Source organism: Homalodisca vitripennis, chromosome X (genome assembly GCF_021130785.1).
Source record: "Homalodisca vitripennis isolate AUS2020 chromosome X, UT_GWSS_2.1, whole genome shotgun sequence".
NCBI classification, from domain to species: domain Eukaryota; kingdom Metazoa; phylum Arthropoda; class Insecta; order Hemiptera; family Cicadellidae; genus Homalodisca; species Homalodisca vitripennis.
Window position 1 is genome coordinate 103,897,459 of NC_060215.1, and position 27,526 is coordinate 103,924,984.

Consider the following 27,526-nt stretch of genomic DNA (forward strand, 5'->3'; position numbering starts at 1 on the left):
AACGTATCTGCTTAGTTTCAGACACGTATCTATCTGACGAGAATGTCCTCTCATGTTTCGTCACAAATATATGTATATGTTTCAATGTAACATATCAGATACGTTACAGAGTAACATATCTGATTCATTTCAAAGTAACATATCTGATATGTTTCAAAGTAATATATCGGTTACGATATGTGAACAAACACGTAACTAGCATGTTTCAGATGCATTTATTTACCATTATTAGTCTCTGAAATGTACATGATATTAGAATTTTATGTGAATAGCAAGAATGAACAAGAAAAATTAAAATGTATTATTTTAAGTTTAGTTACTTGTATGATACAGTTTTTGGAAATTCTAAATCTGGTCGTAACAGTGTTTATTATAAAATATCCATTATTTCATAGCTACAAATATGATTACACAGTATTTTTATTATAGGAAAAGTTTTAAATAATTGAATTAATTGAAAAATTGTTGAATATAAATAATACAGTTGACACACACACATACATTGAGACATAACATTGGTATAAATTAAAAAACAACAAAAACATGTTATTAAAGTTTATTTTGAACAAAAAAATCACAGTTGAACATAAACATATTTGAACTAAAAAAAACTGAATTAAAATAAGATTGCAGGACATTTCTCTACAAGTGTGAAAACACAATAAAGTTGGTCTGATGTCAAACTAATAATTTTTTTTAATAATACAAATTTAAACTAACAATTTAAAAACAAGCACAACTGAAATTAACTTTTAAAAGTACAACAAATACAAAATATGTTATATAGTCATGAAAAAAATAACATTTAAACAACAAACAAGACATTTTAAAATTTACTATGAAATATTTTAATTTTATATATTAAAATATGTATGATTAACAAGAAAAAAATAAATGCATTCAAAAAAATAAACTATGAATATAATAAAACCATTATTAAATTAATTTAACTTCTAGTTATACAATAAATAACTAGATTAATACATGTACTCCAATTTCCCCACATTTGAATTACTGCTATCTTTGGAGATGCTGCTACTGGTCCTCTCCTTTCTGTAACCAAACGTTCAAGCATAATAAGTAAGTTCATTCAATAAGTAGTTGTTCTTACTATCTCAGACACATATAGTTTAATAAAATAAAATAATTTTAGTTCATTAAATTAGCATCTGCCTACTTTTATTCTTATAAGCTAATCAAGAGTATTTGGTCAAGATAACATCAATAAGTATTTGGTCAAGATAACATCAAATGTAATCGATATGTTCAAGTCCTCTGAAGAATTGTGTCACAGAAGAACAGTAGCCAGAGATGATATTTTTAGTTGCAAAGGATGTACAAAGTAGTGAAATCCATGAGAGAATGTTGAAAGTGTACATGACTAATTACATTACTTATCAGCTGATCTTATGAGGTCAATACTTGGTTCTTTATGGCTAATGGAAGGAGCATTATATGTAATGCCATTAGCCATTTCAAACTTAAACTTATCAGACAGAACATATCGCACATGTAAAGTAAATACATAAATTAGTAAACAAGTTCTACTTAGAAGTTATGTTATTAAAATTAATGAAACATCCAAAATATTTTATAGAAGTCTCTGTATTATTGAATTTATAAAATATTCTTTTGATATCGTGAATCGGTAGTGTGTGTGTTTTAACTAACAAATTATCAAAAGAAATTTATACAACATTATCCCATACTCCTCCAAAACTCATATGGTAGTGTTTTTACAAAATTGTTCTTACCTGTGTCCTGTAAGCAGCTATTGTTCATGTTTAGTTGATTCACATAGTTAGGCCACAGGCATCATCACAAAACCAAAGTTTCGGTACAAGTTAAATACCATCATCTAGAAACTCAATGATTGCATAGCATTTATCTGTTCCTCTCTCAATACAGCAAGGCATCTGCAATAAATTACAATCCGCATTAAGCATTGAAGTACAAATGTAAACTTTGAGATATAGCTAAGCAATTACATAACCAATAATAAAAATATGTTTGTAAATAGTTTTTGCATTTTGATACACATAGCCTACATTGTATAAATACTGTCTGTGTCCTAGGTGTTGTTGATCTAACAATCACATTTTATTTATGTATAAAAGTTAACTCGGATACATTGTATATAAATTATCCCATACACAACAGAGTGTTATTATTGCTATAAATGGAGCATTTGTAATATTTACTTTAATAGCCATTTCAATGGCTGCAGTATGATAAGTGGCCACTAAGGCAATCAAATCAACGAACCCAATTATCAATTAAAAATACCTAAAATATTGAATACAGAAGCATTTTTTCTATAGTTATTTAAAATTAATTGAATGCTAGCTGTTTTTAATGTATTATAACAACATTGATTAATCATTTGTGTGGTATTTGGGTAATGAATGGTGATGAACTTTGTTATTTGTGTCACAAGCGGTCAGATACACACCCTTTAAAATACTGAGAAGTAAGTTTTATACTGATTTTTGTTTACACATAAACCGTCTTGGCTGCAATATGATAAGCGGCCACCATAACTATCGAATAATTGATATTTCTGATTAAATCTAAACTACCAAACAAACCGAATTATGTTTTAGATATTTCATATAATAGTATAGTTCAGCTGTTATTTTTTGACTAAAAAGTAATAATTTAATGATGAGTTAAAAACTATATAAGTGTGTACAAGTAACTTGTAAAACTTTTTTTCTTTTTTTTTCTTCCTTGGGGCGGCCTACTGCCATGCACTTAAGCCTCAAGGGCCTTTTGCGCACCCCGAAAACACCATGAGGACTACCAGTCTACAACTTCAGCAGTTCAACAAACCGCCGAAAACAACCTATCAAGTCCTCCTGGGAAAACTCGCCACCCCTGTTCAAGCTACCAAAGATGGCATACCGCTCTCTTGCTATTGCTGGGCAATCAAAGAGCAGGTGCTCAGCAGTCTCCTCCTGCTCATTACACCTTCCACAGAGCGGATCCTCCTGAAGGATACCAACTCTGTGTAGATGCTTCTTCAGGTGACCATGCCCCGTAATGAGACCAATGACCTTGGAAGACATTGATCTGTTTAATGAGAGAAGGTCCGAGGCCACCTTGGAGGAAGGTGACTGTAATACCATTCTACTCACTCTCAAACCCGGATGCAACCTCCACCTTCTCCCATGCTCCGCGCGAATCCATTTCGAGACAACCCTAGAGGATTCACACCTTGGAACACCGCAGAATGGTTGAGGGCCCGTCATAATTGTTGCTGAGCCCTGGTTGGCCAGGGCATCAGCTCTTTCGTTCCCAGAAATCCCCTTATGACCAGGAACCCAACAAACGGTTACATTGTTGATTCTGGCAAGGGAGGAAACGGTCTGATAGCAATCCCAAACCAGTTTGGATTTGATTGCGCAAGAATCCAGCGCCATCAGCGCTGCCTGACTGTCCGTGAAAATGTTAATCGTCTTGCCCCTATATCGCAGACGAAGATTCTCACGAGCACATTCCATAATGGCTGCGACCTCCGCTTGAAAGACTGTCGGATACGGACCCATAGGAACCACCAGCTCCCTACACGGTCTCACTCCCAGAATTCCAGCACCTGTGCCGCTTTTTGTTTTAGAGCCGTCTGTGTACCATTCGAGCTCCGCTGGTGGAAGAGGTTGCTTCCCCTCTGACCAATCATCCCTTGAGGGCAAAATAATCCTAAAGGGTTTGTCAAAGGAAAACTTTTGTGGCATCTGATCAGAGATCATATGCAAAACATCCTCCTGTATCAGAGTGCTAATTCTGCAGTGCCCACCGCTGCAGCCCGACCAGAATCCCGTCTGCTGCAGACAGTAGGCACTCTTCCTGGCCATAGCTCGAATGACAATGTCCAGGGGGGCGAGATTAAGACAACAGTCCAGAGCCGCGCCTGGCGCACTAGGAAAGGCCCCTGTGATAGCGAGGCAGGCCATCCTTTGGATACCTGCCAAACGTGCTACCACCGTTTTGGCTTCCATTTTTGGCCACCATACGACAGCTCCGTACATTAGTGCAGGTCTGACCACGGAAACATAAAGCCAGTACAAGAGCCTCGGCTTCAGTCCCCAGGGCCCACCTATCACACGTCTGCATTGCATTAGAGACCACTTACCCCTGGCAATGACCCTTTCTAGATGAGGTCCCCAGTTTAGAACCCTATCTAGGATCACGCCCAGGTACTTGACCTCAGGCTTCAGCTCAACGGGTGAGCCTTTAAATAGAAAAGGACCAATGCCCTCCATCTGTCGCCTCCTGGTAAAGGCAACCACGGCAGCCTTGGTGGGGTTGACGGTGAGGCCAACCTTATCACACCAGTTTCCCACCATGTTCAGAGCAGCATTGGTCAATTCCGTGATTGTTGTGTTGAACTTGCCACTCACAAGAATCACAATATCATCTGCGTACCCTTGTGCAAAGACACTGCTGCTATTCAAAGAATTCAGCAGGTCATCCACAACCAGGTTCCACAGAAGAGGAGAGAGAACGCCGCCCTGCGGACAGCCCCTCGTAGCCTTTGCACTAACACTTGCTCCCATGAGGGTTGAAACAACAACCCTGTCCGTGAGCAAGGCCCCTATCCAGTCACACACCTGACCATCAACGCCACGTCCCGAGACCGCATTGATAATCGCCTGAGTGGCTGTATTATCAAAGGCACCTTCAATGTCTAAAAAGACTCCTATGGCTACCTCTTTTGCCGCCAGCGTCTTCTCAATCCTGCATACCAATTGATGCAGGGCCGAGTCGCATGACTTTCCTGGAGTGTAGGCATGCTGGTTAGGATGCAAAGGTCGCTCCAGAAGAGCTCCCTCCCAAACAAACCTGGCAACCATTTTCTCCATGGTTTTGAGAAGGAAGGAGGACAGGCATATTGGCCTGAAAGACTTCGGCCGATCCATGCCCGCCTTCCCCTGCTTCGGTATGAACACCACTCTGGACACTCTCCAGGGTAGTGGGATGTACCTGAGAGCCACGGAGGCTCTGAACAGTCTGCACAGCTGTGGAAGGAGAATGTCCAATCCCCGCTGCAAGCAAACCGGTCTCACCCCGTCGCCCCCAGGAGCCTTGTAAGGACTGAATGAGTTAATAGCCCACTCAATCCTACTGAAGGTAACAATACGGTGCGCCAGACTCCACTGCGAATGAGTGGCGCGACCCGCATGTCTCCCCTCACTTTCGGGTGGTTGTTCACCCTCATGAACAATACAGTCCGGGAAGTGTGTTCCCATCATGACTTTCAGAACTCCTTCCGGCTCAGTAATGTAAACACCTTGATCGTCCTTGAGACTACCAAGCGGCGAGATGGGATTCTTTGCCAATAGCTTTTGCAGCCTTGCACTGCCCTGCACACTGTCAATATCGGTGCAGAGCTTCTTCCAGGCTAACCTCTTAGCCGTACGAACCTTGCGGTTGTACAGTGCAAGAGCCTCGTGGTAGGTGTCCCAAGTACCCCAAGTTTTGGCTCTCCTGAATAGAGCCCTGACCCTCTTCCTCAAAGAGGCCAATTCAGAGCTCCACCAGGCTACCTTAGATCTGTTTTTGTTTATAATCGGGCAGCTGAGATCGAAGGAGCCGACAATCGCAGAAGTTAAACCGTCAGCAGATTCGTCAAGCTGCGCCGCGCTGTGAATCCGTTTCCCATTAGTGGAATCAGAATCCAGCCGTGCCCTGAGGTTTTCCTTGTAGGATACCCAGTTTGTGTTCCTCGGATTCCTATACTGAACTTTTTCCAGCATCTGTTCACCGATCTTAAAACAGATGTGAGCATGATCAGAGAGGGAAGGCTCGTCAGACACATGCCAGCCATGCATCCGACCAGCCATACCCTCCGACATCATGGTCACATCTAGCACCTCCCTTCTTGTCCTCGTGCGAAACTTGGGCACATTTCCCACATTTGCGATCATTAGACTACGGGACATTATGTATTCTAGAAGTAACTTACCTCTGTTATTAGTGTTGGTGCTGCCCCACGCCTCGTTGTGCGAGTTGGCGTCGCATCCCACCACCAAAAATACTGTTGTAAAACTTACTTATTATTATTTTAAAGAACATGTATCTGATGGCTTGTGACACAAATAATAAAGTTCACAACCATTTTAGTTTCAGTTATTAATTAAGTACCACACAAATGACTTTACATTGTTTGAATTAATTTTATAATACATTAAAGACAGCTTGCATTAAATAGATTTTAAGTAACTATAATAAGAATGGTTTTATATTCAATAGTGTAGCATTTTATTTATCTTCAATACCCTAAGATATTACAAAAAATTTTATACCAAGAAAAATTTTGTTTACTCTTATTTTGAAGCAAACGTTCAAAAGCCCAATGCCCAGACTCATGATCACTTCCAAAACAACTAAAATTGTACGGTAATGTTCCAAGGCTTAATACACAGCTATTGACACATAACATATTCACAGTTTCTTACTTTATTTTTTTCAATCTACATGTAACTAAACTTTAACAATTTGGCGCCTTGATCTATGCTTCCACCCATGTCGGTATCTTTGGCTGTCACTTACAAATATGTGCCTTATGGCCTGGCGGTAAAAAGGTTAATAATTTTGAGAAAAAGACTGTTTTGTTCAAACTACGCTTAAAAAAGATATTTGCAGTTTAAAATTGTTAAATTTGAAAATCACTGTGAAGTTATGAAAATCAACACAGTAGTGTATCTGTGGAGTTTTTATTAATTGTGTGATACATTTTGAGCAGTGGAACAAATTTGCTATTGGTCAGCTTTTAAACCTTATTATTTTTTCTATGTGTGATCCAAAAATTAAAGAAATTTAATAATTTAAGAACAAAGTAATGATTTAAAAGATCCAGCTCTTATGAACTTGAATAATACAACATAAATCACCCACAGCATTAAACTAGGCCATAAATGGAAAATCTAGCAATCTAAAACTATATTTTGATATAAGAGGATCCCACATACAGATAAAAGTCATTACCTTTGTGCTTTGGCATTTACTTCCAAACTTGCTCTCTATCACTTATAGTAATCTACTTAAGGCATATATGGTCCTGAGGGTTCTCTCCTTCACATGTTTCCAACCTATTTTAATAAAAAGTTATTAGTATACAATACAGTTTAAGTAATTAACACAACTGCCATAGTACCTGTGATAGGTATTGAATGCATGGGTTTTCCATGTCGAAGTAAAAGCCAAAAGAGGATATTTGTTCAACTTGGAAGTGGTTAACTGATATACAAGGATAATCAGTAATGAATGTTAATGGTTAACCCAGGTTGAAAGGTTTAAATACAACCATACTTTGAGTTTGAGTACATTTTTTTGATGAACTATTAGATATACAATAAAAAGTAACTCAACCAATTACTAGTATTAGACAATTTTATTTCAGTATTTGATTTTGGAATCAGATTTTAACTATAACCTGTACTTCGGGCACTATTTGTTTTTTACGAATGTTCTGCATAGAAAATTTTGCAAAATATGCATAAAATGTGGGAGTTTTTGGGTCAACTGGTGGAGATAGCATAGAGGAGTTGAGTCTCACTATCTGTAATAATACTGTAAAAAACATGTGGACAAATGGAAATAGTTTATTAATTCCTCTAAAATTTTTAATAATTATTTTAGGGGTTTAAAATTTAAAATTACTGGATTTCAGATATTTCCCGATAGTTACACAGCAAAAGCCAGCTGTGAGCCAAATTTCAAGTTTCTAGCTCTTCTAGAAGTAGGATAGAATTTTTATACAGTATGTGAGTGAGTGAGTTACACATGCGGCTATATATAGTATATATGTAAGACTAAAAGGTAGTAAGTAATAAAGAAACGTAGACAATCATGAATTAGTGTATAATCCAAAAGGCATATAAATGAAAACATTTAGCATTGGTAGGTTTCTGATGCCCCTAAAAAATTTGTTGTTAGAATATGCAGCTGTAGTTCAATATCAGGCCCCCAAAACAATCAAGTGGAACATCCAAGTAAATTATCGATGCCTACAATGAATACAAAACACAATAACATTGATTTTATTTTACTATACCTATAAAAACAGATGATTTAAATTTTATATATTTTTTACATTCTGCTTATTTGTCAAATAGAAGTAATGAAAATGGCTATTGAAAACAATAACTTATTTAGTCTGCATTTTGGTATATTTTTGAATATTATTAATTAATAATTTGAAGAAAAAAATATCAAACGCACTCAAAACAGTGATAAGATTTAATTTAGTAGACTAACTAGCCAAATGCTTCCACAGGATGCAAATAATTTATCTGACAAGGATCCAGTTTCCTCCAACAAAAACATGAGGAATATCTAGTCCATAAACAACAAAGATTTAAATCTTTTTAATTCGTATGGATGTTCAGTTAAGTGACTTAATTTTTTTCGCTATTGTTATGTAATAGTTGTTGGATTCAGTATAATAAGCGGCCACCACCACAATCAAATCATCCATATTCATGATTATCTAAACTACCATTGAAACCAAAATATTGAACCATATTACATAGAAAATATTTCAGATCACTGATTAGTTCAGTGGTTTTTATATCTAAAAATGTAAAAATTAAATATGAACAAAAACTTCTAGGTTATGTGTATTGGCTGCAATATAATAGGCGGCCACAACAACGATATTTATGATTATCAAATCACCGATATAATAAAATGTAACAAACAATAGTGTAACAAAGTTTTTACTATTTTGAAGGGTAAATAAATGTGTCTGACAACTTATGACACAAATAATACAAGTACATTGCCATAACTTGCGATCAGCCGGGAGTTACACAAATACCATACACATGATTTTACTTTGTAGAATTAATTTGAAATAATGTTGTCGAACCGAATAATGTTATAGACTAGGCTTTTAATACTGTTATTCAGTAAAATAAAAATAACTGGTCATTATTTATTATGAATATCTATACTAGGTCAAATAATAGTTTAGAAATTTCATTATAATGTCATGGTGGCTGCTTATTAAATTGGAACAATAATGCTATTCAGTTATTAAAAAAACTTTCAATAGGTAATTTCAGTAAAATAAAAATAACTGGTCATTATTTATTATGAATATCTATACTAGGTCAAATAATAGTTTAGAAATTTCATTATAATGTCATGGTGGCTGCTTATTAAATTGGAACAATAATGCTATTCAGTTATTAAAAAAACTTTCAATAGGTAATTTTAAATAACTATAATTAGAATGCTTTTCAATGTATTCAATAGTTTAGCTATTTCTAATTGATAATTTAATACCCATGACTTGATTGTGGCAACCACTTATTGTACTGCTTCCGACTAGGCTACAGTAACAAAACATGTAACATTCAGTTATCCTACTTTTTACTACTTTGAAGGATAAACATGACTAACAGCTTGTGACACATACAACATGTGTACATCTCCATTCTACTTCTGGCTTTACTCAAGACCGTAAACATTATTTTACTTTGTTTGAATTGAATTGAAACAATAATGCTATTCAATACATTAAAAAGAACTGGTAGTAAGTAATTGTAAATAACTATAATTAGAATGTTTTTATTCAATAGTTTATGTATTTCTTATAAATATTTAATACCTAGGTTAAATTGTGGTCGCCGCTGACTATACTGCAGCCTGTTTGTTGATAAAACAGATGAACACAATACATTAACATTAAGTTTTTTAAATAACAAACTAATAACTTTTTCAATTATTTTAGCGAAATTGACATAGGCTATTGATAGTTTTAGTTTGATATTAAATTTGATTGGTTTGGAGGCCTGATACGGAACTATAGCCTAATACATAAAACATTGTACAGTATTAGATAAAGGTCAGACCTGTATTAAGTTATTAATAAAATATATCTGTATGAAACCAAATACTGTACATGTAGCAAGTAATTTAATTCAACATTAAATACTTAAGAGTATCCTGCTCACATTGCTGATGCCAAAAAAATATTCTTCAAAATTGTAGATAGGCCGAATTCATGTAACAGATCAATATTTCAAAATGTAGGCTAGACAAACCTCAAAGAATCTCGATATTTATAAAAAAATAAGGTGTGGAGCTTAGGAGAATACTATAATGCTCTGAACATTATCTCAAAGTATAAATATATTTCACATATTTTCATCTTGGGTCATTTAAAATAAAATTGCACATTTGCTACTTTACCCATATATTATTTACCCACAATGATCTAAAGCAACAGTTAATTTCCTATACGCCTAACTTTAGATGTAAGCCTACTTTTCAATTTCACAATGAATTATGAGGCTCACATATGTATTTTGGAACAATAAACGAATCTAGGATTCCTTACCTAGACAATAGTGGTTTATAAGTTTATAGCTTTGGATCTCACAAAGATAAAGATAGGAATGTCACAGCCCACACTGGTGTTGGAAGGCAGTGCCAGCCTATTTTAAGTATTTATTTGTAAATCCAGAGCAAATAATGTGAAATAAGTGAAGAATATATATTTAAACATATATATATGTATATATATATATATATATATATATATATATATATATATATATATATATATATATATATAGAGGCCATATTATATTGACTTACCTTTTAAATTTATTTTGTCTAAATATGTTGCTACAAATCAACTTGTGTAATCTGTTGGAGCTATATTTGTAAACGAGATAATAAATAAAATGTGAAATGTTAGGTTTACAACTCTTACAAACTCTGTAATGATCAAATCCGGGACCAATACATTTCACATATCAACATAACCTAGATGCTGGTAACAGGTGAAACGAAGGAATGGGTCACGACGTCACAACATAATTCTTCGTTTAGCCACCCACATAAACACTTTTTTTTGCAATATTTACCCTACATCAAGTGTCCCCCTCCAACGTTCTTGTTTAATACATGTTAACCAATAGGAGGTTGTGGCGCTATGCGATACTACCAAGTAGAGACTGGCTCATAGCGCCACAGAATTGGCCGAGTGCTCACAGCGCCAACACAACCGAATAAATAATCGTATCCAGGCTCACAGCGCCACAGCTCATAGCGCCACAGATTTGGTCGAGTGCTCACAGCGCCAACACAACCGAATAAATAATCGCATCCATGCTCACAGGGCCACAAATTTGTTGTGGCGCTATGAGCTGTGGCACTATGAGGCCGCACCTCTCAGGCGTTTCTTTAGGTGCAGTGAGATTGGGTACTATGGGAATCGACCTTATTAGACAGTTGAATTTTAGGTGCTGTGAAACCCCCGGATACAGTAATGTCAGTCCCTCTATCATAGTGTTACCAGCCCCAATCGCGATAGTTGCCCACACTATGTTAAGTATTTTGAATTAGCCAAGTTTGCGATTGGCCTAATGACAACACTATAAAAGATACAAGTATTAATTATTTATGCTTTGGTGCATCAGTCACATACTGGTTAATAAAACAATTATTCATTATTTTTTGTTATTAGAATATATATGGCGAAATTTATAATGAATTAAATACATGTAATTGCTTATGGTTAATCATGAAGTTAATTTATTGTTTTTTATTACTACAATAAAGTAATAACATTTTTAACATGATAGATTTTCAAATAGTTATATTTTGGTGTAGCAAGCTATTTTTGGTGCATTAAGGGGATTTAGTTACAGTGCATTTGCTTTAATATAAAAAAGTGTAATATTTTTTCTTTGATGTACAGTACATAATACTTGGATGGTGCCCTAAATAGTTAACAATTATGTGTTGTTTACGTTATTAATACTTGGATGGTGCCCTAAATAGTTAACAGTTATGTGTTGTTTACATTATTAATTGCTTTATTATAACATGAAATAAAAACATCTGTGTGTACTGAATTATAGACAATTAGAATTTGATTGTATGAAGTATTTTGATACTTACTTAAAAATAATAAAAGTAATTTCCATGTAATTAAATATTTTATGAATCAAAATATAATTTGTTTTAAATTGTTTATGTTTAAAAACTTAATTGCTTTGTTTTATCATTAGGAGTTAACAAATAATAAATTGTCTTTTTTCTAGTGAAATCTTTTTTAGTGTTATATTTCCAATAGTTTTAATGTAATGTTGAACATTAATAAATAGTACAATTTTCATTTACAAATGAGTACACAAAGTATAACCTATGAATTATTATTTCATATAAAGTTGTATTTTGCAAAGTTTTTGTCTTGTACAGCTACTTATATTTTTATTTTAGAAATACAAATATATGTGCATTTTCATTTACAGTGTTACCATTTGGCCATTCACGAACTTCACACTTTACCGTTAGAAGTAAGAACAATACACGCCTGAAATACGAGATTACGTCTGAACTGCGCATATCCAAGGCCTGTTGGTTCACTCCACAGTTTTGTGACCCAATTGTAAATTATGTTTATGAATAAAAGAGTGACAAATATTGTGTTTTTACATTTATATTATATTAGAAGTCAAAACCAGATTTATGAAGAAAACTGTTATTTAAAAAACCAAACTCAAGAAAACCTAAAATATTTGTTTATTTTCATAGTCTATCGCGACATGTGCGATACGGTAAATCCCCCTGGTCTATAATGAGCCAATTGTGCAAATCTAAGAATTGACATCTTGTTTTATAGTATACCACTTAACAAACCACAGAGTTAACAAGGCAATTGAATCTGGTAATATTTCATTGTTTCATTTTAATAAGACTGATTGGTAGGTTGTCAGGAGCTGATGGCACTCTTTGTTTACTCAGTATAGAGTCAGTCCAATTTATTTGTGAATTTATATTCTCTGAACTGAATCGTTTCTTTTAACGAATGATTCATATTCGTACGTGTTCACAAAGAAAATAACAAGCGCATATACTGACTTGGTTTCAACAAACCTCTTCATTCGACATGGGAATTATACTGATTTTATTTTCCTAAATTTGTTCTATTTACCTATTGAAATCCCTTATTTCGGTTTATAAAATATATCCAAATGTGTTTTCAACATACCTATAAACAATTGTGTATAATTATACCTATATTTAGGCACATGCTACTTTTTGCTCAAGCAAAGGGTGGCAAAATTTACAATTTATTTTTCTATATTCATAATAGAATATTTGAAAAAGTATCAAATTATTATAATACGTTAATTTATATTACTCATAAGTCATACCATAAGGTTGTCTGAATGAGATTGGCGCACCATAAAGTACATTTGTGTTGTGATTTCTGTACCATAGTTCTTAATAGATATAGACTAAACTTCATACACAGGCAGTATTTGTATTAGTTAGGATGAGTTTGTTAGCCATTCTTAACCAATAAAACGCTTCAAGATAGCATTCATTCGCATTTGGGTAAAATTTTAATCTCCAGTATTTCACAAAATAAATCAAAATTGACACTTCATTAAATTGTTAAGTAATTTCAAGCATAATTTATTCCTACTTATTTTTTGATAATTCAGATCTCAAGATGGTGGCCATTTAAAGTTGTAGAAGTATACAAATAAACAGTTATAAGTGAATATGTTACAAATGTCATTTGTGATTAATTGTAACCAAGTCAAGATTCTGAGGGTCTAAAAGTTAATTAAGGGGGCGCAAAGGGAGGGTAAAATAGTTGTTATCTAATTATTATGTGAATATTTTATGTTGGCACTAGTAAGGATCATAATTTTGTTTAAAGATAATTGAAATTTGGTTTTATGTTTGATTAATAACTGGAAAGCCAACTTATTAAATCCACTTAAGATTTTCTATAAGTCTCATTAGATTAGATCCCAAAATCTACTGTATAAAATGATCAGAGTCTAGCCAATAGACAGCAAAAAAGCTAAAACTCATATAATTTTACCATGTTATATAAATTATTTTCATGTTTGCAGACATTTGGAGACAGAGTGCTAGGATTCCTATCATGGACAATGCCATTGATGGTCGCAATGTCTGCTTTGGGAGGTCTCAGTGTGCACATCATGACTTCTTCTAGGTTAGTTTTACCTTAATATCTGCGCTTTTATATCCTTCTGTAAGCTATTATTTAAATATTTTAAGGTTTTGCCAGTCATATACTTGCAATAAACAAAATATTTTAGATTTATAGACTATTTGACTGATGTGGGATATACTTAAAACTCTTACATTATAACTAACATCTAAGTTTTAAGGTTCTCATTATGTAAAAAAATTGTTTACACAATCAATTTCTTGAAATATTATTTGGTGAAAAGTGTGAATAGAGGAATATTATCAAACCTGTCTGTTCTGATCTCTCAACGTTTTAGCACGTTGCATTGTAGTGGTTTCGTAACCATACCTAGCCTCAATAAAAGGTCTGCGTACCTCTGGAGTTGATTATTTAGTATTTATGCCCCAGTACTTTTCCAAAATCAGTAAAACAACAGTAAACCACCCCAACTTAACTAGATTGTTACCACACTAAATAAATAGTGCTTACATGATACTACACTGCTATATATGATGGTAGTGCAATAAAAGTATCAATTTACTCAAAATGTATACTATTGGCTGTTTCTGTTTAATATCTGTCTAGATGGATGAACATTATGAGGAGTATGTGGTCCAGACACAGAATCATCATGTGAATCCCTTACAGAATGACTAAGCCTAGGCCTACTAGTATGGCTGTCACTAGGTCCGGGTACAACTACATCCCTGTCACTTGACTTAAGTTCAGACAAATCTGGCAAATGTTATCATTGCCTAAACCTGATGAAAAATCAGGTAGTTCATTGAAATTGACCAAATTGACTTGTATCATCATTCTTTGAAACCAATGATTCACAAGAACCATAATCAGACCGACGGAATAATCCAGCTTCGTAATCTTCATTTTTCTGATTGGGGAAAGTCACTGATGTTTGGCTCCATAAGAAGTTCCCTAATATCGCTTGACCCACAAGGATCACTCATTGTCATTCCAAAAAGAATGAAATAACAATTATATCATAATAAAACATGACATAACGGCACCAAGTAACACATCATTACTGTTGTTTAGAAACTCAAGAGATCTCGTTGTTTACAAACAATCCAATTCAGAGAAAACATTAGTTTTTTATAATATTAAAAACTGTCTGGAAACAGATGTTGGGGAATTCAAAGACATACAAACAGTTATTTATTACATTGGTTATTGCATTGGCTTTCCAACAGTATAGCATTTATGTGTCTTTGAATGGCCTTTGGATTTATCAAATCTAAAAAGCCAGTATATGTCAGTCAGCGAAATTATCGCCGGCCAACAGATAGAGGGTTAAATTAAATGTTATGTAAAAATAAATAAATAAATGAACAGATCAAGCCAGTAGTAATTCAAGAACTTTTACTAAAAGATCTCAAATGGACATTTTGATACATTGTTTAGTATTGTAGGTTGAAAATGTATTAGTTAATCATCACCCAATTGTGTCTGATATCCTAAAGCATCACTTAATCTTACTAATACATACAGGTACAAAAAAATTTATAAAAAAATGAGTAAAATGAGTTAAAAACTACGAAGAAGTTTTATTACAGATTTAATACCTAGCATTTTTAAATTGCCTTATTTCAATCTAATGTATTTTATTTAAACAGTTTTTAGAAAAACATACAGTGAAGAGGACTGCTTTCCTGGCTATAGTAAAGTTCTTTAATTGTTGAACGAGAGAAGAATGACATGCTTTGATTGTAGGATGTGTTTTGTCGGAGCTCGTTATGGCCATTTTCCTGTCATGCTGGCACAGATCAATGTCTCCAAGCTGACACCCACACCGTCTCTAGTATTCCTGGTAAGTAGTTATTGATATATTAACGGTTAGGTTGCTAATCAAACAAGTGCAAGTGGTTTTTTTAAAATCTAATATTCATTTTGTACAGAAGCTGACAGAAGCTGTTCTTTCTTTTTACTCCCTAACAGATGACTTAAGGAAAGTTACAACTTAAAAAAAAGATTGTTTTATTATAGTAATATCTCAATAATCTGGTTAGGAAGTACACCTTTGCTTTATTTGAATTAAATATGGAAATCCAAATCTGAATTGTATTGATAATTCTGTAATTTTGTTGTTTGAAGAAATTAGACCATTGCTTTTTACAAGGTATCTAGGATATATGTATCGTATACGTGTGTGTGTGTTTAGTTGATATTGAGTCGTAACGAAACAAACTTGTTCTCAACTTATAATTAAACTAGATTGGGTGAAATTTCATAGAGATTTTTATTTCTGTATAGATTACATTACACGTGCTTACTGCACTGTATACATATTGCGATTCAAAAGTATTATATATACTTTTTGCGATTCAATGTTTATTGAAATTAAATTAGGCTATTGCCACTTATACAAATTTAATGAATGTAAATAGAAGTCATTTTACAGGTATTTGGTCTTCCGATCATATGTTAGTTTGGTTATTTAAACACATATGTGAAAGAAACGGCCAAATACAAAATAATTGAATCGTAAAAAGTGGGGGCTCTGTGATGTAATGGTAGCACATTCACCCGGCAAGTGAGAGATCCGGGTTCGAGTCCCGGCGGAGCAAGTGCTTTTTGCGATTCAACATTTATTGAAATTTTATATATATATATATACACACACACACACACACAACAGTCTTGCTCTGATTTATTTTATTGAGATATGAATACCATGTTTGTTTGACCTATTTTAAAACATTAATGCAAGTTTTTTTCTTATACTTATACAAAAACAAAGTATTATTATTTAAAAAATTTAAAGTATTTATTATTTTATTTTTTTCTTCAGCAGTTTGTAAATTGGAGTTTACCGATTGACTTAATGTAAATTTAACCCTTCGAGTGGTGAAAGACACTGCAGCGTCTATTAAATCTCGTTCGCAAGTGGCAGAGACACTCTAGCGTCTATTAATGCAAGCCTCTGTAGGTCCGGTATTTCCGATGTTATGCCGTGACTTAAACGTTATATGTTAGGTATGGTTAGAAAGACCAGATTCCAAACTTTAATTTGATACAGTATTTAGATATACTGGCACTAGTGGAACCCTTACAACCAGTTCATCCACCTACTATACCATCTCCTGGACCAAGTGGAGATCTTCCTCATCAGATTGCTCATTTACTAAGCTGTAGTGAAAGACTTTGTGCAGTGTGGGCACACCAATAAAGGGGAGAAAGTCACTTCTGGTGCCCAGCTTGTAATTTTGGGGTTCATAGGGAGTGTTTCCCTTACTTGGAACATTACTGGAGGCCTCTCAAACCAGGAAGAAAGAGGAAGAATGAGGTTGGCCTTGATACTGACTAAAATGCAGTAAAAAACGTGTACATAAAAGTTTCGATCAGGAATTAGTGTGTGTTTTTTTTTAGGAATAATAGGCTACATATAAACTATATATATTTTTATTCTGAATTAAATTTTAAATAAAATGGCTATTTTAGATTTGTTAAAAAATTAAATTTAGTAACATTTACTCAGCCGAACATAAAACAAAAAAGTTTTTATTTTTATTTTTGGAATTCAACCCATTGCGTTTTTACATCTATCCAAGGTAGGTGTTTCATATTATTACCATTTGATTCTGCGTGTTATGTAGTTTAACGTAATATATGATATGTCATACTTATATAATTTACAGTATTTTATTTAAATTTTCTTATGCGAACATACAAAATCAATAAAAATGTCCCGCCACTTGGAGAAAAAAGTACCACCACTCGGAGGGTTAATTAGAATAATATATTATTGGCCTTAAATAACTTTATAGTTTCCCTAAAACATTCAACATTTTGTTATCCCATTTAAATATGTTAGAAATAAATTTAGATGGAATACAACCAGATATCTTAGCACTAACTGAACATAAATTGACAGCAGCAGAATTGCTTATCTTACACATTCCTCAGTACAAGATTTGCTCATCTTTTGTGAGATCTAGATCCTCTGGAGATAAAGTGATAATATTAGCTAAACATGCGGTGAGTGCCACTATAGATTTGAATCTGGTGTGTCACCTATCAGTAGCCGTGAACACGATAGCCAGCTGCACTGACCTTTAGGTCATAGCTTTAACAATGGGAGCCTCCTACTATTAGGAATTCTACTGAACAGGTTCTGGTAGGATCATTCCTGCCTAGTTTAGCAAGTGGAGAGCGAAGGTTGTGTTGGGAGTCGTTATGCGGCTATCGAAGTATTAAGTATAGGTTTTTCCTCTATCTCTCTTGATGAATATCTAAGATTATAACTGATCCCTATTAATGGGAGAAATGAATTTGTTTCTTCAATTTTATAATTTCCAAAGTTTGGGAAAGAATAGTCAAAATTTCCAACCTTAAAGGTTGGTTCATTATTCTTCAGTTGATTTCTCTTGACTCTTTTTTTACGTTACAAAGCGTAGACAATGTTTGTTCACACTAATAAATAGTACAATAAGGTACAAGATGTTTGAGGGCTTTGATTTCTAAATATTTCAATCCCAACCGGGCAAGACACCAAGAATGATACAAGTCATACTGTTCTTTGAAGGTTATTTCCCAAGCCCTACTGCAAGACGAATCTACCAGTTGATCTTGTTCATTTTCAGAGAGGTCAGTCAAAATCTCATTTGGAAGGGTGTCTTATCCAGTCATTGTTTGCATTCGGTGCAGGAAGATACTTCCTCAATTTACTTGCAAAGTCGGTCATATGTTCGACAATCCTTGCACCTCAACAGGAGACCGTCTTCAAATTTGGTTAGAAACTGTTGTAACACAGACATGATGAGTAAGAATTTCTTTCAACTCAATTTACCCGTAGCTAAAATTTGAATAATTACTTTGATTTTGTCTTCTACTAAGAATATGATAGTAAATTAGTATCAGGTCCATGCAGCTTCAAGTTTAAGACATTAAAATGTGTAAATAAATCTGCCAAGTACGCAATTTTGCAGTCATGAAAAGCAATGAACTTTTTGTGTTTATAATCAAAAATAAATATTCTTACTTCATCAGCTAGTTGAAGAAAACGCATGAGAAAGTTTCCTCCAGAAAGCCAGCAAAGTCTGTGTGTAAAAACAGGTGTCCATGCTCACTTCCCATTTCCTGACATAGCTAGGAAAAATGTGAGAATTTAAGGATCGTATGTATTATCGATATGTATGGATTAATGTTTTGTATATAATGGAATTTTTACTTTTATTAATTGATGACCTTGCCTAATTTGTGATATTAATGTTTAACTATTTTGAATTTTGTGTATATAAAGGATCTTTTATATGTATGTTTTTACTTTTTATTATCATCGTGCATTACCTTAAATGGAATTTTAGGTCTTAATTAGTTTTGTCCTTCAAATATTGACTAACTTTAATTGTTGTACTTTGCTTTATCTGTGTTACCATTTGTTAATTGTTAGTTTTAATTTTCTGTGAAGAGTTGATTTTATTACTTGAACTCTATTTTAACATTAAGTAAAGATGTACCTGTAAAGACATAAGTAGTATTAACTATTATTTGTTTTGTAATGCAAATAACAAATAATGCAAATTGTGGCAACTTGACATCAACTGTATGAGTAGTTACCAACTTGTTTTTGTTGCAATAAAGAATTTGACTTTGATCGTGCCTTAATTCAGGTGACAATTTTGACGAATTTGTCTGACAGAATTTCAAAGGTTACGAACTGGGAAACCATTTCAAGTCAACATTGTTGAAAGAGAGGAATGGTCAAACGGTGAGCCTGTCTACATGAAGAAGGCTTTAACCTGGTACATGGATGTGTCAAAAACGCTGAAGGGTACTGGGGCAGGGGTCTGGGGAGCAAGACCTAGAGCTTAAAATATTCTATACACATTTACAAAAAAGAGTAAAGTTGTTTGAATAGTTTATATTAAATTCTTTACGTTTCTTGAAATGTTTAACCTTAACACATTGGAGTCTGGCTCGCTATTTGCTGTTTTTATAACCCGGTCTGCATAAAATTATTGGTTTTCAGATTTTTTTTTTTAGAAAACTCTAAAATATTATGTATAAGATATTATATTTTCTTGAAAGTTCTATCTTTCCTCTTTAAAATGATATGTAAAACTGTATTCCTATAAAATCTAATAATTTAAAAAAAAAAATTCAAAACTTACATTTTTTTTAAGAAAAATAAAAACTCCTGCATGTCTTGTGTTACTTGAAAACTAACTTTTGAATAAATAAAACAAGTAATTTCAATTTTTTTAAAGGCATTTACTATATACATATTTACAAATAATTATTTTAATTGCCAAAAAAATTTCAAATGCTAAAAAAAATTATTGTTGTCGTAGACAGACTGACGACGCGCCAGGCCACGCGTCAGTGTATAAACAAAAGCCTCAAGCGGGTATGACGTAATAGCGCCTAGCGGAATTTTTCTGAACTAACCATTAAAGCTGGCTTTCTAATGCAGCAGACGGCACTCGAATATCACTCGAGCAACTCCGTATATCAATCGGCAAAGCTGTGCTCGAGTCACGCTCGAGCGCCGGCCGGGGGTTTAAACAATGGCGCTCGGGTCTGGCTCGAGCGTAGACTCGAATGTGTTAAATTTAAATGTCTTAAATATTTTAAATTTGATAAAACATTATCATGTTTTTGTTTGCTTTTTGTTCTCTTAGGATAAGAACTTGGGAAACCTATCATTGCATTTAGTCCAAAAAGGACCTTTGCACTTGCTTTCTAAGGGACAATATATTCAAAATGGGTACGGTTGAGTATAGAGACGGCCTCCTGTCGAGAACCATGAGGAGGGATAGCGGGCACTATAGCTTAGGGGAGACCAGTTCTGCACTAGCCTCTCCAGTCAAAGTGGACTTGGGTAGCACATCCTTATGACAGGCTAGGCTGCCTTTAACACGTGGGCCTGATCCACATTGGAGAAGCAAACTGTCGGAAGCAAGTGCCGCGAGTTAATTTGCTCCTACAGTTTTGTCGAACATCTACTCCGTTCATTCGAATGGGTTGCCCGCACACAGAGGGTTTGTATCAAGACCACATGACCACCTGTCTAGGATGTCATGAGCCATTTGAAACAGTTGCGGACACCTAACTCAAATTTTATGTTTCACTATAAATAATCATATAAGGTCCACCGCCCATGCACATAAAGCAGCAAATTAACCTAAACTTACTTTAGTTACGTGCATTGTATGTTTGTGTTGTTTTGCGTCTCGTGTTCCTTTCAAAATGTTAGAATTGGTATATGTGGCCAAACTTTTGGTAATGGTAGAGACAAAGCTAGTGCTATAAGACATTACTAGTAAAGATCATCTGAACCAGGATGGAACATGCCCAACATTTGGACAAACTGTAGTAAGCACTCAGCAACATTCGATTCTGCTTGATCATTTACGCTGAAAGTTTAACAGACAACTAGTTTTATAATCTCTCAATTCAAATGAGTCTTATGTTGCAAGCTATCAAACACTAAAGGAGCAAACTGTCAACTGTTTTCGCCAAAATGACTCGTGATACTTGCTTCCAACAGTGTATCCCTTTAGTGTGCATCGAGCCTAGGGAGATTCACCTTCCTTTTGCCCGTGACTGCACCCCACTTAGCGTTTTGTTTGGCTATGCCACTGATCCAAAAACAATGCAAAAATTGTTTTGTATTGTTGTTGTTGGTATTTATGTGTTGTTGTTGAAATAAGCAGCTGTTTGGCCAATATCTCAAGACTTGGCTGCAAGAACGCCCATTTTACTCTTTAAATGAATTTTTCAATCATTAACCCGTATTGTATTGTATTGATCTGGTTGGACCTGTATTGTTATTTTGTATTGTAGATTCTCTGTGACACCATTCTTATCTTGACGATGATGTAATAAAGATATTTTGACTTTGATCTTATAAACGAGATTGTCTTAAAGGACTTAAAAATCAGAGCAAAGACATTGGCAGTTATGTAGATGTAAGATTTAAACTAAGAGGAACTGGTTAAAGAAACAGAAAGTTTTAAATGGCATGGCCTTGAAATATATAGCAATTTAAGAACTGTTACATCTTGACCGGCTTTTAAAATTATTATTTATGAGCAACACTTAGACAAAGGTTACCCAAACCTCACAGCATAACTCAAACTATTTGTTGCTCTTCCAGTCTCTGTCGCTTGGGTGGAGAGCAAATTAAAAATATTTAAGAAGTACTATGAAACAGATTAACAAATTTAAGTATCAATTGAACACCAAAGAGCATTAAAATCTAATTTAATAACGTAATCAATATATTTGCAGCAAAAATCTAAAAAAGTTGTCAAATATAAATACCTTGTCGAGTGAACATCAAAAATTTCATTTGACATAATCAATATATTTGTAGCCAGAAATGTTAAATTGTATTAAGTTCTAAAATAATATTCATTCTTTTTTTTATCAGGTGACAATTTATTATAGACATGCACAGCGTAGTGTGCTTTTTTATAAAAACATTGTGTCTTTATAAAAAGAGCTAGTGGATTGTCTTTGAAGAAAATCAAATATTAGTTCTGTTGGTTGTGCCATTGTGAAAATTTGAAAATAGTAAGTAATATTAATGTTCTAATATATAATCAAGGCAACCATTAATATATTGTAATTTTTAAATGTACGTAATTTAACTGCATATATAAAAAGTTACATGTATAAAATTGTTTTTGTTTGTCCTCATCTTTTCAATAACAAAGTTACAAACTTCAGTTCTATCATTGGTAAAAATACCGTACAATAATAATTACTTCTGGATTATTTACAAGGTAGTTTATATTCAGTACAAAAATACATATTTAAATTGACAGTGTTGTTTGGTGGAAAGAGTCAATTTTAGGCCTTGCCTCCTCTGAAAAAATGTTTAGCTGTGGCTCAGCCAAAAAGTATTTCTAATCTCTATAAACTGTACCATGTCTACGGAGTTCAAGACGTATACCCCTATGTTGACATAAAATTGATACTTTTTTTGATGATCCTTGCATCAAACTGTTCAACAGAGAGATCATTTTCAGATAAAAAATAAACAAGAGATCGAGGAGCAGCACGATGATTGAAGCATGTTCAGGGGATGTTCTCTGTTTTAACTATCGAGTCAGATGACCAAGAAATTAGCTTTTGATGATGTTATCAGTTCATTCTCAGTCTCTAAATCAAGAAGAAAGTTGATTTAATCATAGACATGTAAATTTTACTTACAACTCAAATAACTTGTTAGTTTATTATTGTAAAGTGTTCTTATTTCTTCCAAACTAATCATATTAAAGTGTTGGTAAACTAAAATACATTACTGTCATTAATAAATGATTACAAAGATAACAAGATTAAATTGGTTTCAACTTATAATGTTGTTTATACCTACTATGTTTTTGTATGAAAACTTTTGTTATAAAACAAACAAGGGGTGGTAAATAGACGCCAGTCCTTGGGAGTCAAAACTTGAAATACACCACTATAATACTATCGTAGTCATTTTAATTTCTGGGCGTTTCCCTGTTCAGTGGTTGTCCAGCTATAATAGTGAGAGGTTACTGTTGCTTCTTCTTGTTGTTTTACAATAGCAGTTTAAAATGTTTGACGAACTAATAAGCATGATGTCAAACGAAATGAACGGCCAAACATTGTAACTAATGTAATTGTCTCTAAAGTTGATGAGAAGATGAAAGAAGACCGCTGATTCACAATAACAGAACTCTCACGTAGTTTTCCTCAAATTTCATAAACTTTGTGCAAGATTGGTACCGAAAATCTTAACAGAAACCTGTTAAAATCAGTGTATGGCTGCTTCACTGTCATTTTTGGACCTTTGCGAAAAAGATGGTTTACTCGCTGCTCGATCGAATCACTACAGGAGACGAGACTTGGGTAAAACATGTGAATTGTGAAACCAAATTACAGTCTATGGAATGGGGACACACACACTCCCCCAAAAATTCAAGGAAAAGCATGTAAACATTGTCGGAACGGAAGATTATAGCAACTGGCTTTTGGGACAGTAAAGTAGTTTTGTTGATTCCTTAGAACGTGGCGCATAAATTCTGCAAGGTATTGTGAAACCTTGCAAAAGCTAAGAAGAGCAATACAAAACAAGTGCAGAGTAAAGTTAAGTTTGAAAATTTTATTTTTGTACGACAACGCCCACCCACATACAGCAAATCGGACTCGGATAAGTCCTGGATGCTTTAAGTAGAAGATGTTTCCACATCCGTCTTACAATCCGGCTTTTGCATCCAGCGACTACCATCTGTTTCTAGCAATGAAGACCTGACTTGCGGCGCAGCGCTTTATTGACGACATGGAACTGTGGGAAGGGGTGACTGTCTGGTTGAAGTCTTAGGAGGCAGAATTTTATAACTCTTGAATTCATAACTAGTTTACCGCTTTGATGCCTATAATGACTATGTTGAAAAATAGTATTGTAGTGTCACTTTCAAGTGTATATAATGCAATTGTTTTCTTGTACTTTCTTTTTTTGTTTATATAAAATCGTAATCTACTTTCTGGATAGCCCTTATATAACAACCAATTAATTAATTTCAAGAAGAATTGAAGATAAATTTTTATATGTAAGGTATTATAGTACATTTTAATGAACTAATGTTTAATTTTTTAAAATTTATATGTTTAAATTAATATTAGTTTTTAGTTTTATTAAATTGGCGCTATTCTTTGTACCTTGTTCATAGTTTGGAATAAAGTGGTTTTACTATTGACTATAGTGAAGTAAGGATTGATGACTGTGATCTACAAAATAAAACAAATTTGTTCACACAGCGTCTAAACAGTTCAATACTTGTGAATGGATTTGGTTAATGTATTAAAACAAAAGTAATAAAATAGTTACTTTTATGTTCCAGAACCTGCTATCACTAGTAATGCTCTGCACCAGTGACATCTATGCCCTTATCACGTACTCAAGCTTCGTTGAGAGTTTCTTCATCATGATGTCAGTCAGTGGAATTTTGTGGCTGAGGCACAAAAGGCCCAACATCCCTCGGCCTATCAAGGTAGTGCTCTTCGTGTAATCTCAGTTCATTTAAGAAAGGTTAAATGGATATTTAAAATATTTTTGGGGCATGTGTTAAATACCTATTTACACAGCCGTGTCTAAAAAATTTAGGCTATTAAAATTACTTGAGATGGCAGTACGTTTAATAACTAACCCATTGCGGACGGCCACAAATTTCACCATGTGACATCCGGTGGTTGGAGTTATTTGCAGGGGCAGATGTCACGGCAGTAGCAAATGGTCTGGGGCACGTACACAGATTACTCACACAATTCTTTATTGCACTAATAGCTATTCTAAAACCTATTTTTGTAGATAGTTTATAGATTTCTTAGATAAATAAATCACTTGACACTTGGTGGCAGGAGTTATTTTAGTGGTACATGGTAGCAGTTTTCCACTGTGTGCAATTCAATCGTACTGTATTGTGAAGCACAATATTTCTTGATTTGTTTGTTCACTCCAGCTTGCCTAACATTATTTTGAGGTTTGTGTCACTTGAAAAATATAGAAGATACAGTTCTTGAACCTTCATATTTTACTTTTTTTGTCTCATATCCAGTAGTTCCATAGTATCCATAGTAGTTATTTTGTCTTTCAAAATCATCAATTGTCATTAATGAACTCAACAAAGCACATGTAAAGCATAATATAAAAATTGTTGTTAAAAATTTCTTAATTTACATGGCAATTAAATCCATAACAAATTTCTCATAGCATTAGAAACCATACTATCTTTGGAGTTGTCTTATTTGTGTTTTCTATTAATGTATTTAACCCTTTTACTGCCAGACATTTTTTCAGTGACCATGCGAAAAATGCCAACCTGTTTTCAAAAAGTACATGCGAAGAATGCCAGGTCCTTTTTCCATAATTTGACAACTATTTAAAAAAAATGTATAACTTTTTTATTTATTGAAGGAAATTATCCATTGAGGTGTTGTTTTTTATGTCATAATGTGGAGTGCTTAAAACAAATGAGTATTACAATTTTTACAAATTTATATAACTTATATTTGTAAAAAAACAAAAAATAAAAAACAAAAACTTAAAAAAAATTAGTTTGAACATATAAAGGTACCTTTATTATTAGCCTTAACTAAAAAGTAGTTACTGGCAATTGTACTATATTTAATTGTTAACACACACACCAAATTTGAAGAACTTGCCTTGAAAAATAGTGAAGTTACAGCATTTTATCGAAAACCTTGTAAAGTCCACATTTTACAGTAAAATTCAGTAAGACATATTTTGGTCAGTTTCATTCAAAATCACTTTATTTACACGTGTTGTTTAGCCCAATGTATAAAATTGTTTGTTGAAATAATAAATAAAGTAGTTTAAATAAAATTAAAATTAATTATTTACAATATAAGGTACATAATTTAAAAATTTTTAACACTTGTGTTTGCCGAAGCACAAAGTATGAATCCTCCTCTTTTACTCATGGTCAAATCTATTTACAATAATCACAAAACTAATAATAATATAAGCAAACTGAAATAAACAAAAGAAAAGCGCGAATAATTCCCATTAAAACATAACCTAGCAACAACGTATTACCACAGCAACCAAAGACGCTCACTGAATGATTGGACGTAAATGAGGTTGAAAACAGGTGATAACGTCATCACATTTTGAGTTTGTATCAATAGTAATAGTGTCTAGATACAGTATGCAAAAGTTTAGTGGCATTTGGTCAATAATGAAAACTACAATATAACAAAAACCGGACGAGCGCCCCCAACGCACGTCAGCATTTTTCGTAAAACCTAATGACGTGCGCTCGTGGCGCACGTCAGCATTTCTCGAATAAACAGTGACGAGCGCTTGCGGCGCACGTCGGCATTAAAAGGGTTACAAGTATTGTTAAAATACATTTTTTAATCAATTTCAGGATTATTGTATTGAAAATCACACTGATGTTTATAAGTAATAAAATGAGGTGGAGTGAACAGAAATAAGTAAGATTTAATTATAATTCTGTGGCAGGTGTCGGTGTGGATCCCCGTGTTCTTCATAGTGATCTGCTTGTTTCTGGTGGTAGTACCTATCTACTACAAGCCGCTAGAGGTGGCCGTTGCTGTGGCCATCACCCTGACAGGCATCCCTGCCTACCTCATCGGCGTCACCTGGACAAACAAGCCTCAGTGGTTTCACAACGGGCACAGTCAGTACATCTTTGTCTTTTGCTGTCTTTAATTTATAAATCAGGATTGATTTTGTAAGCATTTTTTTAGTTTCTTGTAAATATTTATTGTAGTAAACAAACTGTAGCTCCACCAAGTAAAACTCCAGGACTATTTATAATAGAATATATTTGTTTAAGCATTGAGAATATATTACCCTGTATGGCAATAGTCAATATTAATACCACTTTTGGATAGTATTTACCTTACAACTAAACTCATTCACTCGACTTTCCATACAATTGCACAGAGGCACATTCATACATACAAACAGTCACGAGATCAACACTCAGGATTGCAATACTGCAACGAATATCAATCCCGAGTGTATTCCATGAACTTGCCAACTGAGTAAAAAGCACAGCTCATCAGCCA

General features: G+C 33.8%; 1 protein-coding gene and 1 long non-coding RNA gene across 3 annotated transcripts in view; one reads left to right on the plus strand and one right to left on the minus strand.

The window, feature by feature from the left end:
- LOC124369769 (Y+L amino acid transporter 2) overlaps positions 1-27,526 on the plus strand; it is a 127,084-nt gene that overhangs the window by 86,305 nt on the left and 13,253 nt on the right. For both annotated transcript variants that reach the window (XM_046827852.1, XM_046827851.1), the window contains exons 9-12: positions 13,893-13,996; positions 15,704-15,800; positions 24,811-24,960; positions 26,955-27,132. In XM_046827852.1, the coding sequence (XP_046683808.1) occupies positions 13,893-13,996; positions 15,704-15,800; positions 24,811-24,960; positions 26,955-27,132 (529 nt within the window). The remainder of the gene's footprint in view (positions 1-13,892; positions 13,997-15,703; positions 15,801-24,810; positions 24,961-26,954; positions 27,133-27,526) is intronic.
- Positions 919-7,100, minus strand: LOC124369771. The gene is made up of 3 exons (XR_006923084.1): positions 6,988-7,100; positions 1,755-1,916; positions 919-1,053 (listed from the first exon to the last, which is right to left on the minus strand). It is a non-coding gene; the product is annotated as an uncharacterized LOC124369771 (long non-coding RNA).